This window comes from Pomacea canaliculata, linkage group LG2 (assembly GCF_003073045.1).
Source record: "Pomacea canaliculata isolate SZHN2017 linkage group LG2, ASM307304v1, whole genome shotgun sequence".
Classification (NCBI taxonomy): Eukaryota; Metazoa; Mollusca; class Gastropoda; order Architaenioglossa; family Ampullariidae; genus Pomacea; species Pomacea canaliculata.
Genome location: NC_037591.1, coordinates 41691892 through 41708502, shown reverse-complemented (window position 1 = coordinate 41708502; position 16611 = coordinate 41691892). Strand labels below are relative to the sequence as shown.

Genomic DNA, 16611 nt, shown 5'->3' with positions numbered 1-16611 from the left:
TGAAAGATTAAGCAGCCACATTTATTCTTCTCCAAGTCACAGGTTTCATTACTTATGGTTTAAGTTACTTCTCTCGGTTTACTTGGCAAAATAAGTTATAAAAATCTAGTTGAACAACAGCAAGCTGAGTTGATAGATGCACAGTATGACAATAATAAACACTAGCAATAAACACTGACAATTAAAAGTGTTTAAACATAAATTAAACATAGCAATAATTATACATATTACTCCATATAGGTCACAAGTCTTTGTTTATAAAGTGTGCTTATAAAAAAACCATATCAGCCATTTCACTGTAAAGGGAATGAATCGGTTACACACAGTGATTCAGCAACACTGCCATGAACTCTGAACACACTAAGTTCATGCTCTAATATCCATTTTAGGATCTCCTCACTCCACAAATACATTGAAGTATTTTCGGCTAGTTTCTTATGCATGGAATTTGCAAGCAGACCTCTTTCATATTTAGGTTAAGTTAAGATCTTTGAAACATGCCAGGCTGATACTCAAGAATAACAGTCTGCTCTCCCTTTTCCTGTAAAACTACTGCCTGCATGACTTTTAAATACTGTCGCTTGGCTTTAGCAATGATGTTTTTGTTATGAACATAAGCTACTGCAGCAAGTTTATACTGTGCTTTGATGATACAATGAAACATTCATAAAATGGTTTTGTTAATCTCAGAGACAAACTATAAAATAAAACAGAGCTGTGTGTCATATTCACTTCTAAACTTATTATTTCTAACAACTAAAGTGAAGGATAAAATGGATCAAAAAATAACTTAATGCAAAACTTTTCAATGAAGTCTAGTCAGTGTACAATCATGTCTGAGCAGACATCTACCACAGTTCAACTGATCTGGACAATGTACAAAATTTTAAAAAAAACTTCCCACTATAAACTGCAAACTGCCTACTAATATCCAACATTTATCAGAACTGAACATGTCCTTTAGATGTCTCCAATTCCCAAAACTGCTTTCTTCAATAGAAACACGGGAAGATGCCATCAAAGCAGCAAAGTTAGCCCTATCCACAATGAATGGAGACAGTCAACACATGAGCTAAAATACTCAGATTATTTCATAAAATACAGCCGAGCATTGAATTCAGCTTCACAGATCTTCTTTTCTCCTTATTGTTGAGCAAAAAGGAACAGTCTAGACAAGGACAAAATATGGCCATAGTCTCTTTGTCTTTCCTCATCTATCTTCACTTTTTCTTTCCCTTTTTCTTGCTGACACCTGTTGCAGAACTAGACGTATCATCTCCTTGGGCCAAGGCCAAAATTCTCTTGAGTTCCAACAGCTTAGCTACTTCAGTCTCAATGTCCTTTTTATCTGCTTTCGCAGCTTTCATTTCACGTACACGATTACCCTAAAAGAGACAAGAACAGTGATTGCAATGAGTTTGAACATTTTTCCTTAGCAAAGCCATTATCTTCTGATTACCAATTTAGATGTGTGCACATCTAGTGGTATTCTGTGGCTTTTATTAAATTTTAAAATCATTTTTACTTGAGAAAGTAATGCTTTTTGACACTTAGGTAGATAACATTACACTGAAATCAAAGTCCCATTGAAGAGGGGAAGGGGGACAAAAAAATTAAAGCAAGCATAAAATTATTTGTAAATCTCAGCCAATAATAGACTGAAATGGTTTAGTAGCTTACTGACTGATCATTAAGAATGATGAGATATTTCTTGATTGGGCTAATAGTCATTATTTTTTACCTGAATACATTCATCAGCTTGAAACCAACAGAAGTTTGCTCAGTTACAGTGAGCCGTATGCTTAGAATTAACAACAGCTATGTGCTAAGACATTTTTCTCCTGTATGACAATACTTTTTCGTGTTGGATTAATTAAAAATGAAATAAATTACAGATTTGGGGTAAAAAAAAAATCATTAAAATGATAAAAAATATCACAAAAGTATTTAAATTATTGTTTTACAGTACATTTTACATATGCTCTCACAACTAGGCAAGGTTCGAAAAAAAAAAATAGCTATTCACATGAAGTTAACATTAATAAATTAATAATAGTTTCTTTTTCAAGAAAATGATACTAAAAATTAAAAAGGTAAAGGAAAAGGTTGTCCCCTAAACTTTCCTGATCATTGGGGACTGAAGTGTTAGAAACCTCACTTTTCTTGGGGCCAGCTGTATTTCAGTTGAAGGTGGTACCATCTCATCTCCCTCCCTGCCTTACTTCCCCCAACCCTCTATGGAGTCAAGAAACCATTTCCGAAGGTTGGATCAACTGGGGGAAGTTTGCTGCATTATACAGGTAGTGAACCAGTGGCTGCTAGGTTTGGACGTGAGTGCTCTAGCCACTTGGATATTTGCTTGCCAAATCCGTACATTCTTCAATACGACTTAGCATGCTGATATAAGGGAAGTGAATAGCACAAGTGTACAAGGCCAGAGACATGCATGCTACCTAGCTCAATGCTCATGTGGTGACTGACCCCTTAAAAAACAGTTGAGGAAGGAGAGGTAGGGAGGGAGAGTTGAAGAACACTCGCCTCACAAAACAGCTGGACCTGAGATAAATGTGGTCTCACTTACCAAGGATTGAGAGGCCAGGGGATTACTTTTAGCTTCATGTTGATATGAGGAAGCGAAAAAAAAAACACAAACCATTCACACACATCATCAATCCCACCAATACAAAACCTTACACACAAGGCTGATGGAGAAAGATGTGACAGCAACAGACAAAGGGAAAATAGAAACCCCTGAAGAAGAACTTATCAACTGGCCAATGTAAATACAATACCTGGTTAGAGACTTCTTGGGTCAAGCGAGACACTTCTGCAGGGTCAGAAGCAGATTTTGCATCTCCCTTACCTGCTGGTATAGGGCCGTTAGGTACTGCAGGTGTTTGTACCTAAAAGCAAATAGAAGGCGTAACTGATTTCATCCCCACTCGCTGCTAGATAATTTAAATTACAATTTTTATTTCACAAGCTGCAAAGCAAGTATCTGAAGAATGTTTGCAGTGAGCATTTTTCACAAAGATAAAGGCCAAGTATCATTTCTGAGGCAGCAAAAGTCACCTGACCTTAGTATAGGTTACCCCTTCCTCCTTCTTACCTTAGCAGATGGTGTGGCAGGATTAGGTGGTGACGGCTTGCCTGCAAACTTTGTCTTTAGTTCTGCAATAGTGGAGGCCTCAATCTTTTGGAACAGTGGGCTAGGCTGTGCAACAGACACGCAGGAGTTTAAGCTGCTTTGTTCACAAACTACAATCATGAGAGCAGTTTAGTACTGATCTAGTATTTATAAGCTAGAAGATACAAAGGTCTTGAAGTGTACATGCATGTGTGTGCACACATTAAAGAAGAATGTAAAGAGAGGCTGGGGGAGCCGAGACGCACAAGTGTAACATTCTTTGGTCCAGGATTTAAATGTTTATATAATCAGTGCCTGTTTGGATGGCTAAGCTTTGAGTTGTTTTGTAGAAATTTACCAAACAGTTTCAATGTCACACCTTGCCTAGGGCATGACCCGGTGGAAGACGACACAGGAAGGTGTCGGATATAATGATGGCATCTGGAGGATAATTCAGCTGTTTCTGGATGGTGGCGCTGGTGTCTGGCATATAAGGTATCAGCAAGACTGACAGCAGACTAGCCACATTGGCCGACAGACTCACCACGGTTCCGGCTCGCTTTCTGAGGGAGGGATAGGGAGAATAATAATGACAATAACATTTATATTCTCCAGAAAAGCAGCAACCATCTCAACATTTAGGAAATTTTTCAATCATATATGCAGACATTTTCTCAATAATTTCCTGAAGTTAAGTGGCATTATACCAAGGAGGACAATTACTACTTAGATAATGATTGAAACCTGAAGAGTACCTTTATGTACTGGCACAACTCTTTCACTACTCACTTTTCCTCTGCTGATCCCTTGACATGCACCCAGGGCTTGTTGCTCTGCATATACTGGTTACCAAGACGGGATATCGTCAAGATATTGCGAATGCCATCGCGCAGTCTAAAGAAAACAGACATCCCTAATATTCAAGTCATCTGGTAAAGTTAATAAAGAAATATTTAATCAAGATCTGAAAAAGTATGCTCGCACACACATGCAGACAAAAACTGGCAATAACTGTTCGGACAAATAAAAAGACATCAGAAACCTTCCATGATCCATGTTGGTGATGTATGTAGCAAGTTCTCTGTTTATCAGTGCCAGAAGTTGCTTGTCCTCATCTTCTATGATCATTTCTTGCACCACACCCCCAAAGTTGTTTGACAGGAACATTAAGGCTCTGACATCAAAATATGTTATTTTAATTCTCAAATAATATGATACATTATTTAGTACTAGATGAGTTCATACAAACAGATTACTGCAAAGATGCAAGATGTTCAGAGCACACAATCCTCTCTAAGTATCTTAACTATGAATGTTGTTTTCCACAGTGCAAATGTGGTCTGATTTTATTGGTGTATGTGTACAGACCACTCCATATGTTAGACCCAAACCTGACATGTTACATGCTGTTATAAATAAGACAGGAAGTGGCAAATACAAAGGGTTAAACAGAACATTCTTGTTCTGAGTGATTGTGTATTCACTACGAACAGGAATAGAATTTATGTACTGGAAAGCCTTCAGAGAATGAATGCTATGACTGTGAGATATCTATTGCTATGGACTCTAAATCATACCTGTTATAACTTTGTCTAAATGAGGTAAGGTCTCTGTATTATATGTAGAGATGGATGAATGAAAATTATGATTATGTGTGCTTTATGTGATCAAAGTTTGTGTTCACTGTCAAGGTGTATCCACTCATTTGAGCCTTAGAAAATTTAACAAGGGGAAAATATGTGACTATTAGCTTTAAACTGAAAAAAGGATGTTTCGTTAGGGTCATTAAGCACTGAGAAATTGTGCGCTCACACCTGAGTACAAGTTTTTTTCCCCAAAAAGCAGGACCCATTCTTGTAATATTGCAGAGCACAGATGAAGGGCATGAAAGGATGTCTAAAAGCTGCTTGTGTACAAGTAATATTGAATTTACTGGACTGTTCCTCTGATGACATTGTTTGAGCTAAAATGGTCTTCATAACAAGGATGCTTGTGCTTTGATTCACCCCTGTGAGGGTTGGAGTTTGGTTTTGTCATTCCTATTTACATCATTTTCCTTTCACCTCTGCTGCCTTCATCCTTCTACCTGGAGTTTCCACACTGTGTGTTTGGTGTATGTTTTGTGTTTGAACATAAGACTGGAATCGAATACTGTTAGAAATATGCATTTTATGTTGCCCTGTGAAAAATATTTGTATCATGGAAACTAATTCATCAGGCCATGAACTGCCTAATAAATAAATGTTTTGCTGTTGTTGAAAGAATGTGCATATGTCCCAAAGAAGGTGTAATTTAGTAAAACCCATTCAAGATAGTGTGTGGGCTGGGTAGGGGGGAAGGCTCAAGCTAAATTTTATGGCTGAGATTATGTATTTAAGTACTATTTAAATATGGTAGCAACCTAATGGTCTGTAAATATGATCAAATAGTTTTTGAGGTGATGTGAGTGAATAAAGTCAATTTTATTATGATTACTTGCGGATATGAACTATTTTAGATATTGTGAGCACTTCAAATTACCTGTTGATAAAATTGCCCAAGTTATTGAGAAGCTCACTGTTGTTTTTAAGAAGAAGATCATCCCAGCTAAAGCTTGAATCCTGAGACACAAGGAAAGCATACACTGCAAATGAGAAATGCCTGAATGTCTTCTACACACACACATGTGTGTGCATGCTAAAAGCAGGAAACAATGAAGTCAGCAATTTTTAAGACTGTCAGCAATTCAAATAAAAAAAAATCACAGAACAAAATTTAATGTTGCATAAGCTCCTTTGTGTTAGGCAAAAGTTTCAGCTTAAAAGAATGATCTTGAAATTTCTTTTTCTTAAAAGTGAAAGCAAAGCTATATGATCTCATTACATCTGAAGTAATTTAATTAGACTAATCTAATAACACCTTCATGGAAAAGATCTTCCGCAAAAGTGAATATAATATGTAGAAATATTTCAGAATACTGTTTACATTTTACCTGCGATTCTGGTCTCACGTACAGCAAATAAAAGCGATAGATATCAGCAGGTATGCCTGTATCTTTGGCCTGATCCCCAAACACACCGGTGCCCCTGCTCTTGGAGAACTTGGTATCCTCATAGTTCAGATACTCTGCACTCAAATATGCACACAAGCACATATGTACACAAGCATTTCATCTTATTATTTTAGGATACTTGGTACCCCGACAGTCTGGGTACTCTGACTTGCAAATCTCAACACAACACATCACTTCTGAAAACTTTTCACTACCTTCTTATTAATGCAAGAACTGACTATAAAATCTTAAATCTCTGCTGTGGATTCTTTACTGACTATATTTCTGATCTCTGTCCACCCTCCTGCTTGGAACCTCCACTCCTTAACTGACTCACTTAACTGACTTTAAATCATTCCTCCTTTAAAGATGGTCACATATGGACAATATTCTGGACAGTGGAACTCTTTCACACCATATTTGCTATTCTGGTTCAAAGGTAGTATTTCACTGCTTGCTGAAAACATATTTGTTTAAAAAAATTATGCTTGATTTAAAATATTAGGTTTGATATTTTTTTTTTGGTACTCATTTTGCAACCATTGTGCAATTCACTTTTACGTCATATTTTATTAGATGAATGTATTCATTTATAATTTCTTCATTTCATTTCATTACCTTTGTGGCTGTGTGATTTGTGTATTACAGCATGTTATTATTACCTATTGCATGTTTTGTGCGAAATATCATATTATTACCCACTGTGTGTTTTGTGCATCATAGCATGTTATTGTTACCTATTGTTTTTAATGTTATTTCTTTTTTATTGCTGTTGTTGTTTGGTACTGAGCAGAAATTGCTTTGGTTGTGATGCTGCCTGACAAAAAGTACTCTTTTTTTAATTATTAAAAAAATTTTATCATAACTTATGATATTTCAAACAAGAAAACCCTCACCTGTTGCAACCATGTGGTTGACAACAGTGTAGTTGTCATCTGCTCCCAATAGGCATGACGGGAAAATCACGCTGTGGAATGGAACATTGTCCTTTCCAAGAAAGTTGTACAGCTCCACCTGTATGAAGAGGTATAAGAGACTGTGCTTGATAGCTTACATTTATACATTTTTTGCCCAGTCCTTTCATTTGTTCTTGTTCTTAATTACCAACACATAATTAAGTAAAAACAAAGTAAAACTTACTGCTCTCAAGATTGTACAAGATGAACAACAAAACCAACCCTGTCTAATGAATAAACAACAGTCTAATGAATAAACAATCAATTAAAACATGTAATGTCGAGCTTATTTCAGGAAGCCAGAATTACTCAATGAAATATACCTTTTCTGGATTTTTCCACCATTTCTTCCAGTGGTCAGTGTAGTTTGCAGTAATGGAAAGATAGCCAATAGGTGCATCAAACCAGACATAGAACACCTGCAAGACCATTGTAAATAGCAATTAGTTTACTAAACTTGTTGGGTCTTGGAGGTAAATTCCTGGTCAACCATTTCACCATTTGAGTGTAACAGTTTACATAATTGCCATAGTTCTACACTGGCACTCAACCCCCTGCACTTTCATGCTGTAGCTAGTTAATTGGAATTTAATGCCATGTCATCAACTAAGGCTATCTCATGGTGAGAACAGTATAAAGGATAATTCAGAAGTTGACATGATGATTCTAGTGATAGGTAGAGATTAAAGAAATCTTTAATCAGTTGTGTCAAAAACAATTCTGAATATATGGAGCAATGTCAATAGCAATACCTACAATACCTTTCATTTCCCTATCTAAATAGACTTAAGATATGCCAGGATTGGTTTTGAAGAAGACTTAATAAAAATGTCAGCAAGAGTCTGGGCTGTGAAATAATTTTGTCAGACTGTAGAGAGTCTAGAACAGTAGAGCAGTAAATGTTTTACAGTCTTTTAATGTCATGACACCAAGAACAGAGTGTAGGGCTTTCTCCTGTAAGTAGAAAATGGTGAGTGAGAAACACATGTTGTTTAAAAAATTCTCACAGTGTGCAATCAGACAGTTTAGAAAAATGAAGAGTTTGTTGTGTTCCACGGAATCCCACTGAACTCCACAGGCAGCCTTTAGGGGTGGAGACTGGAGCAACCACCCCAGGCCCTACACCTGAAGGGCGCCTCATGATAAGAGATTCTTGTGGTATATAGCTTATGCTTACTGCTGTCGGCCCATATATGACACTCGCCCAGTGCCCAGGTACTACTGGCTGTCCCAGAGTTATTGCCCCTGACTGTGTTATGGTGAGCATTAGTTGTCATTCATGGTTGCATGAATGCAGAGGAATATTATGTAACAGAGTGAGTGAGCAAAGTATTCACTTGTGTCCCGGCTATTTTTAGTGAATTACGATTTGGCATTCCCAAATAAGAGGTCTAAGGAGCGAGCTGCAGAGAAGACTTGCAGTGTGACGGGAATGAAGGTACTGAGCACGGTATTCTTTTTATCACCAGTAATCTACGATGGTAACTGCAGGTGAAAGAGGTGTGTAAAGTTTAATTAGAAATGTGAGAGTGTAAATAATGGATTTTGAGTAAAAAAAAAGTTAATGTGCCTTTAGATAGACTATTCATTAAATCATGAGACAGGTTTTTGTTTTGTGGAACGAAAGAATACCTGCGGCCACAGTGTGTGCATAAATGTGACATCAGCTAGGAGAGTGTGACCATTACATTGCCTCCGCTGTAGTCTTATGTAGCATAAAATCACAAAAACAAGACAAAAAGTATTACAACATTTATTTTACAGACCTTGTCAGTGTATCCTTCGAGTGGCACAGGAGTACCCCATTTCAAGTCACGGCTAATACACCGAGGCTTGAGACCATCTCTTATCCATGAAGAGGTGATGGTGCGCGAGTTGGTTGTCCAAGTGCCGGAAGAAAAGACTTTGTCCAAATGAGACTTCAGTTGAGGCTCAAGCTGTTACAACAAAAGAGAAACAAAATTTCAATATAACTTTCACATTTCTTAAGACATCTTTATGCCACTGCTATTTTAAGTTCATTATTAATATTCCGAAACTGAATATCTTTTAAACACCCATTTAGCCTGTAAGAAACTTTTGAATCAAGTTGAAAAACTATGAATAGGTACCAGTGCAGATGCCTTCCTAATGGAAATCACACAAAAATCACTCAAAAATTATTTCATAGATTTGTAAGAACAGAAATATCACTTTAAAATCACAATAAAGAACAGCTTTTCGGCATGTGTTCAGACTATTATTTTTGTTTGAATGAATAATGTGAATTTTGGGAGGATAAATGGTACCTGGAACGAAAATTGGCAAACCAAGCAGTGGCCATTTTCAGTGTAATGTGTAATGGGTTTTGTGTAATGGGTTGGTATTTGTGCTCACATTCACGAACGTAAACAGCAATATCTCCAATACTAAGAAGGTTAGAGACTCTGTTCTTGTTTTATTTTTCTTATATTTTCTTGTACTTTGATGTGAACATAAAAACAAATGCTCATTGAACAAATATTTTGTGCCAGTTCCTATTCTGAATGAGAGTTCTATCCCTTTGCCTAACAGGCTGATTACCCTTTTGCATTTTCAATGGTAACAATTTTCATATTCTTCGGATTACTCAGTATCTTTTCAGTATTCTCCTAATGTCACCAACCCTTATTCTCTTGAGTTGTTACCATTAAATCTGCAGTGATTACTCTTTACTGTTAGAATGCAGCAAGTCTTCGCATTGTTCTTTTTTCTACGACTTTGTGACTATTTCGTGATCTTGTTTGAGCACAATGAGTCCACTTTGGATGAGATAATGCACTTCAAAAATTCTCACTTATTATTATTATTTAAACTTTTCAGTGTCTTCTTGAGAGAGAGAGGAAAGGTCTCAAATGCATAAATATTATTACAAGAAAAGAATTGGTCCTTAACAATAATCTGACATACCTTCCTTTAATCACTGATTTCTAACTAAGAAGTGTATAACTGTATTTCCCACTACAATGCAATGCGTAATCATATGAGGAATGAAAAATCCTTATACTGACTTAAGAATAGTTAATGACACATTTCAAAACAAATGTAATATGATTTATGAAAAAGTTTCTCTTTAAAAAATATAAAAATGTAATAAAGTGACCTGAGGAAGGTCAAGGAACAGATGCTGTGAAACACGTGGTGATGGCTTTTTCTGACACAGTTTGCATCTAGGGTTTTTCAATTCTGTTGCATTGATGAGTCGGCCACAGCCGTCACACTGATCACCACGAGCGTCATCAAAGCCACATAAAGGACACGTCCCTTCAACATATCTGTCTGCAAGAAATCTGTATGGCAAACAGAAAAATATCCTTTTTTTGTAGTAATATTCCTTTCTTTGAGTACTTACTAGATGACACGACTGTGTAGTCATTCATCTGGTACAGTAAGACAAAGAAAAAAAAAGCTGTGAGAAAACATTTCCAAGCACATAGTTTTAATAAAGATTTCTTTTCTTTTGTTTTCAACAAAGAGTATTCATAAATGCACATTTGAAAATATTCTTTTTCTTATCATAGTAGTACTTACAGCTACTTCTCCTTTTTGAATATTGACACTCACTTGTCACAGTGGGAGCAGTGGAGTTGTTCTATGCTGTCGCTTAGTATAAATCCTCTCTCATGGAGGCGCCAGAAAATGTCTTGTGCAATCCTAGGGACAAAAGGTAATAGAGCTAAGCAGTTTGGTTGAATATGCCACTGATACTTGATGCCATATTAAGTGAAGCTCTACAAGCAATAATTTTACTCTTTATAAATCAGTGCTGCCAAGTTTTGATTGCCATTTCCTAAATACAATAAATCTATATGAGAAGAACACACCCTTAGGCCATTCCATTTATGCTAACAGGCATACAAGCATTTCCCTTGCAGAAAGATGCACACCTTTCTGTGAATTCATACCATGGTGCTAAATAAACTATATGGTAACATATTACACTGTTATTCAGAAACCTCAGGTTGTATTTGTAGATGTGTATATGAGTGTGCATTTGCATGCAGCCAAGGTCTGAAAGAATGATTATAACAATAACACAATATTAAAATCTGTCTTCAAAGCATTGTGACAAAGTTTACAAGTTTCAGTACGACTATAGCAGATATAGCACTTGATATGTTCTCACTCTGTCTGCTGTACTGTTGTAGTTCGACCAAAGTAGTCAAAATCAATGTTGAACCACTGGTAAATCTCTGTATGCAGCTTGTTGTACTTGTCACATATCTCTTGTGGTGTGAGGCCTTCCTCTAAAGCTTTGGTCTCTGTGGCAGTGCCATATTCATCAGTTCCACAAATGTACAGTACATTGTAGTTTCGTAGTCTGCAAAACCTGCATGGCAGGGGAAAAAAAATCATTAATTGTAAAATATAGCCCATGGATATCAACGCTGATACTAATAAATGAGGTAGAAACCTCTTAGCATTTTATATTGATATGGCTGGAGGCTACAGTGAAAACAAAGCCTGAAATGAAGAAAAGATTTAAATACATTTTACCCATAAGCTGTAGCGGCTAAATCAGATGGTGTAGAAAAATAGCATCATCTGACAAAGCTTCAGCATGTTACTTGAAAATGAATCAGCAAATATGAAACAGTAATATCAACAAATTTAAGGCAGTTTTAAATCAATGTTATGTCTTTAAAGAGAAACAGCATTTCAAGGATTCAAAATATGAAAGAACAATAGGACAAGGAGGGCAGAGGAAATCCAACCTAGAAAAAGCATCAGCAGAGAGGACACAGCCAATGATGTTGCCAAGATGAGGTACATTGTTGACATAGGGCAGTGCACTTGTTATAAGAATATTTCTTCCCCCATCAACTGGCAATCTGCAATATAAACCACAAGTTCATTTTTTTTTCTATTTTGATAGATTTAAATGTCAATTTTCTAATACAGCATCAAGGCATAATCAACATTACGTGTTACATATAGTGTTGAAGCACAGACAAATATGTCATCTAACGAAAGAAAAACATGCACAAAAAAATATCATCAGAAGCAAGTGTTTTCTTACATAGGGTGTTTTCGAGGTAAAGGACATGGAAAGTGTTTGCTGTCTGCTGCCCATGCAGTGAAAGCCGCCTCTGCCTCATGTGCAGAAACTTTCTCCACCTACAACACATTGAGTGATTTACATCATACAAGTTAGGAAGAACTTGGTGTGACATACACAAATGACACAACTCAAGCACACTGATCTAGGGATAGTTCACATATGATATATTCACATAAAATATATTCGACAAAAAGATATTTTTACAATTACTAAGCCCACCCTTTTATGGTGGATCAGAAAAGTCTTCTTGCCTTTTAACATTATTGACTCGTGTCAATTTTCAGTGCAATGAAAACAAACTTGTTACACTGGCAAAATAGGAATTCTGCATCTATTTCTACATACATTTTCAATGGTGTATGTTATATAGACGTAATGCACATTTAATATGTTAAAAATATGCTGTGACATGAAGAAATGGAGAGACTTTGACAGACTAATATAAACTATCTTGGGAATGGTTATTAGTTACTAGACTGGGCAAGCACCACATCAGCATCGTTTTATGCACTATCTCCTGTCCTTACTTCCGGCACATCAGAAGCTGAAAATTGTGGAATGTTGTTGGCGTTTGTGGTCTGCTTTTTGCTTATAGGAACTGGGACGTTTGCGACTGCTGAAACTGGAACTGATGGCACTGGCTGTGTCAGAAGGGATTGCTGAAAGCAAATCATTTTTTTTAATCTGACGAGGAAAATATCAACAAAACTCTGTAGAAAAGGAATTTATCTTAGGAATATAACATCTGGTGACAAGTATTTATGGAAGAAAGATACTTAACAGCACTGCTTATAAAAATCATCAACCAATAACAATCTATTTTGGAAGTTGTGTATATGATGCAGTTAAGATATGGCCAGAATTCAGTGCAGTTTATCATGTCCTGAATAGCAAACGTACAAATGTAGTCTAAATGGGATTTAAAAAAACAAAGTGGATAATTTTAGCAATCCTGCCTTTGTTCTTAAAATATCTCATTCAAACTTTGCTCCAAAAACAATTCAAGGACTAATATAGTAGTGTAGGATGCTGGATTCTACAAATCATCTATTACATCGGTGAAATCTGTTAACTATTTTATTTTCTTTAATTATCTAATATACAAATATCACATCATGGCAGATAACATCTAGTTTTACAAGGCAAAGAAAAAAGTTTTCAAAAACATCAGCTTATTTTGATCTCACATGCTTGCATATCTAAAGGAGGTCACTCTGCATTTAACTGATGTACAAACCTTGAAAGCTTTGGCCCCTGTTCCTCGTGTCACTTCATTGATGGCTTCCTGAACAGCTTTCTGGGACTGTATAGTATTTATCCATGTCCTGACTGCTGGGAACTGATGCAAAATGTCTTGAATAGAAAAGAAAACAAGACTAGTTATGTATTCTACTGGAAATAGCATGTTAATATGCAAGTTTTTGTGATCCCTTTACTTCTAGAGGGTGAGCTCGGGAGGAAAGAGGTTCCCTAAGTGTGCACACTTGTGTGCATTCACTGGAAAGAGAGAAAGACTGACAAGAATGTAAGAACACATGAGTGCTTCAATGTAATTGAAGAGGAGCAAGACATTCTTACCATTAAAGAGTTTATCCTGAAGTAAAGGAAAGACTGTCCCAAACAAAACAACATCAGCAGCTGAAGGTTTCTCCTGCAAAATCAAGAACTAAGATCAAAACCAAACTCCAACTGTGTAAATGTCTTCACTTGATCAGCACAACAGCTTTACAAAACTATGATCCTTGCTGTCTCTCACGTTTTGCATCATAATATACCTTTGCCCTCATCCTTTTCTAGACTAGAGTTGATCTTCAAATAAAGCACATGGCATATTTCAGTATTTTCAGTATATAAATTAAAAAAGAAACCACACATACACCAACAAGATATTGACGATCTCTTAACCCATTGTCAAGTTCCTGTAAAAGTGGGGGGAAACTCTTAAGCAGGTCTTTCTCTGGTTTTTCATGTCCCAAAGCACTGGTTAAATATGGAAGTGCCACAGGCTGTAAAAAAACAAAATTCAAACAAGGTTACTGCTCAAAGCATCTACATCTGCAAAACTATAAAAATCAGATTTCAAATGCTACAGAGTGCCTCACTAATAACCAAGCAGTATTTTTTAAATTGTTAAATATATCAACAGAAAGAGAATGGTAGCATGTATGTCATTCAGCCTTGATCTTAAATAAAAACAATGGCTAATGGAAAAGTCGTATGAAAGTCAAACATCATGATGATGAAGAAAGCATCAATTAAAACAAAGTGTGGTAATGTCATGTTTGAGACAGTTGGTGGGTGAAACCTAAAAAAATCACATCATTTGTCTAATCCTAACCAAATTTAACAAGTGTCTTTTGATTACAGCTTAGTAACAGACTGTTTGGTAGGGATATACTACACCAAGGCATTTCTTCCACATCCAAAATGTTAAATCACACTTATGGGCTTTATAATAAACAAAGAAACATTAGACTATTTATGCAATATAGAAAAACAATTTCTGGGAAAAAGCACACCTCTACATCTGATTGCAGGTCACGCTAAATATAAAACTTCCTGTATCATAAGACTTACTGAACAACTGTGCTACTTTCCGCGTAAAAAAATATTAGCTTAACAGCAAAAATTTAACCTCTTTAAATAAATTAGTTTGTAAAAGAAATAAGCTTTAAACAATGTAAATGAGCACCAAGACTGATATATTTTACCTGTAATACAACACTTTCCCATTCAAGCCACTGTTGTTCTTCGTCACCAAGTGTCTGCTGCTGTTGACTTGAAAACAAGTAGCTGAAAAGACGAAATCTCAGTTAAGTACTGCAAACCATTTTTCATAAAAAGGGATACATTAAGCACCATATACAGCAGGCAAGGAGGAGAAGAAAAATAGCATGATTAGAATTTCAAATATTAAAGAGCAACAAACAATCAAACATTAAAATCATTTAAATAATTAAAAAAAAACTAATTTTCTTAGAAGTGGAGGCAAGAAATTTTAAATTTCAAAACTAAATGTAAATGGATACAGATATCAATTCAATGTCACTTTAGCTTTCCAGTACATTATCTGTCACAAATTACATAAGGTAAAACATTTTTGGATGCATTTACTAAGTACAGTAGTAGTAACCATACCTGACAATAGAATTTGCTGAAAACAAGAATTTATTGGGGGAAACCTCTAGCACTGGAAGTCTGCTTTTCTTCAGATAAGGCACAACTTGAGCTGTTACATTATGAAGATGAATGTGATATAATTATACTGATATTGCCACATCTTTCTTTAAAAACAATACTGAACAAATGTTTTTAGTATGTAGTAAAATAATATAATAAAACTAGTATTTAGCAATAAATATAGTATATTAATTACATTTTTAATTAAGTCTGAACTTTCAGGGCTTCTGCTTATGCAAAAAATTGCGTACAGTACGCATTAAAAGTTCAGAGGACCCCTTCAATTTTCGTCAATGGGGTCCCCTTCAAATTTGGGTGAAGAACAGGGACCCCTTAAAAATCTGAAGAAGGGGTCCCTTAGACCCCAAAGAATTTAGCCTTAGCAGAAGCCCTGACTTTAATTCTTTTGGCCTGTTGAAAGGGAGAGTTAAACATTTTTAGTTGTAAACTGAGTACGCTTTCCATTAGAATGAAAACAACAGAAGTATCATTAATGAGTGGCAGCAGACGAAAAATATGTCATGACAAAACAAAGATGATATATAAATGTCAGAATGATTGTATGTGTGCGTGAATATGTACGTGCGTGTATTTTGTATTACAAGCACTTGTAATATAGCCCTCAATACGTCCGTCTAAACAGGAAAAGTAACAGTACTCCTACGATCACTCCTTAAACTTGTGTACAAACAATCTGATCAAGATCACGACTGTTTGGGACTTCCAGATTTTGTAGACTCACCTCCGTGATCGACATCCGTCTTCTCTATGGCAATGCCGGCTATTTTCACAGCTGACAAAACTTTCAGTGTTTGAAAGTTCCCAAAGTCAGTGTATAACTTCATTTTGTCGTGTAATTTCGGTAAACTTTGGAGCGACAATTTTTTTCCCCTACTGTGTCCAGATAAAAATTAATAAAAGTATTTCATCAGCCACTCTAAAGTCACGATCACGGCCTGTGCCACGACCTAACGCGGAGCCTAGACAACCGGAAGTAACTGTGAGTGCAGTCCCTTTGTAAACACTGGTAGCTACAAGAGTTGTCGTCCATGTCAGTGACACATCTCCATGTTTCCTCGTAACTTTTCAAGGTACAAGCATCCAGATTTGAAATATTCATTGATCAGTATCAGAAAACACTACATTATTTCAAAGCAAGACTTTAAAATCATAAAAGAGAAATTAGCATGCAGGAATTGATAGGAATTTTTTTTTTTTTTTGGGGGGGGGGAAAGTG

The 16611-nt window shown here is 36.1% G+C and overlaps 1 protein-coding gene across 1 annotated transcript; it reads right to left on the bottom strand.

The window, feature by feature from the left end:
* Positions 1–5: 5 nt before the first annotated feature.
* On the bottom strand, positions 6–16386 carry LOC112556239 (methionine--tRNA ligase, cytoplasmic-like). Its single transcript, XM_025225073.1, has 23 exons — positions 16117–16386; positions 15333–15423; positions 14906–14987; positions 14072–14200; positions 13773–13845; positions 13432–13547; positions 12722–12853; positions 12153–12250; positions 11848–11964; positions 11259–11462; positions 10697–10786; positions 10236–10422; positions 8881–9051; positions 7438–7533; positions 7055–7172; positions 6099–6232; positions 5648–5727; positions 4170–4301; positions 3917–4021; positions 3507–3690; positions 3110–3214; positions 2793–2903; positions 6–1385 (listed from the first exon to the last, which is right to left on the bottom strand). Exons 1-23 carry the CDS (start codon positions 16217–16219, stop codon positions 1221–1223), a joined length of 2823 nt encoding a protein of 940 aa, XP_025080858.1. The 5' UTR covers positions 16220–16386; the 3' UTR covers positions 6–1220.
* Between the last annotated feature and the right edge of the window lie 225 nt (positions 16387–16611).

Bases quoted from the DNA above. Each gene is read 5' to 3' on its own strand.
- LOC112556239 (XM_025225073.1), bottom strand. From the start codon at position 16,219: ATGAAGTTATACACTGACTTTGGGAACTTTCAAACACTGAAAGTTTTG. The intron at 15,424-16,116 runs GTGAGTCTACAA...ATAATGTAACAG, and splicing joins GACGGATGTCGATCACGGAG to CTCAAGTTGTGCCTTATCTG. The intron at 9,052-10,235 runs GTCACTTTATTA...TTGTTGTAACAG, and splicing joins TGTTCCTTGACCTTCCTCAG to CTTGAGCCTCAACTGAAGTC.